General features: G+C 59.7%; 1 protein-coding gene across 1 annotated transcript in view; it reads right to left on the reverse strand.

Annotated features, from left to right (window-relative positions):
• SLC6A17 (solute carrier family 6 (neutral amino acid transporter), member 17) overlaps positions 1-303 on the reverse strand; it is a gene marked incomplete at its 5' end in the record, with an annotated part of 7,638 nt that overhangs the window by 7,161 nt on the left and 174 nt on the right. Inside the window, one exon of the mRNA XM_009582078.1 lies at positions 78-97. Within this exon, the coding sequence (XP_009580373.1) occupies positions 78-97 (20 nt within the window). The remainder of the gene's footprint in view (positions 1-77; positions 98-303) is intronic.

Genomic DNA, 303 nt, shown 5'->3' on the forward strand with positions numbered 1-303 from the left:
AATAGAGACCGACAAAAAAACAGTCCTGGGGGGAGGAAGGAGGACACGGTATTAAATTGTGACAGTGGCAGTGATACTGTCCCCAACACACCTCCCACTGGGCAGGGACGCAGGGGGAGCAGGGCTGTTGGGATCAGGGGATGGGCCCATTCCCACCCGGCCCTAAACCCACAGGTGGAGCTGGAGAAACTCCCCTTGACCTCTCAAAGCTCTACACGGGGCCCCTCAACGTGTTTTCAAGGCCACCGCCCCCGGCTTTGCAGCTTGCAAAGCCATCCCACGCACCCCGAGGTGGGGGTCCAA

This window comes from Fulmarus glacialis, unplaced genomic scaffold, assembly GCF_000690835.1.
Source record: "Fulmarus glacialis isolate BGI_N327 unplaced genomic scaffold, ASM69083v1 scaffold17837, whole genome shotgun sequence".
Lineage (NCBI taxonomy): Eukaryota > Metazoa > Chordata > Aves > Procellariiformes > Procellariidae > Fulmarus > Fulmarus glacialis.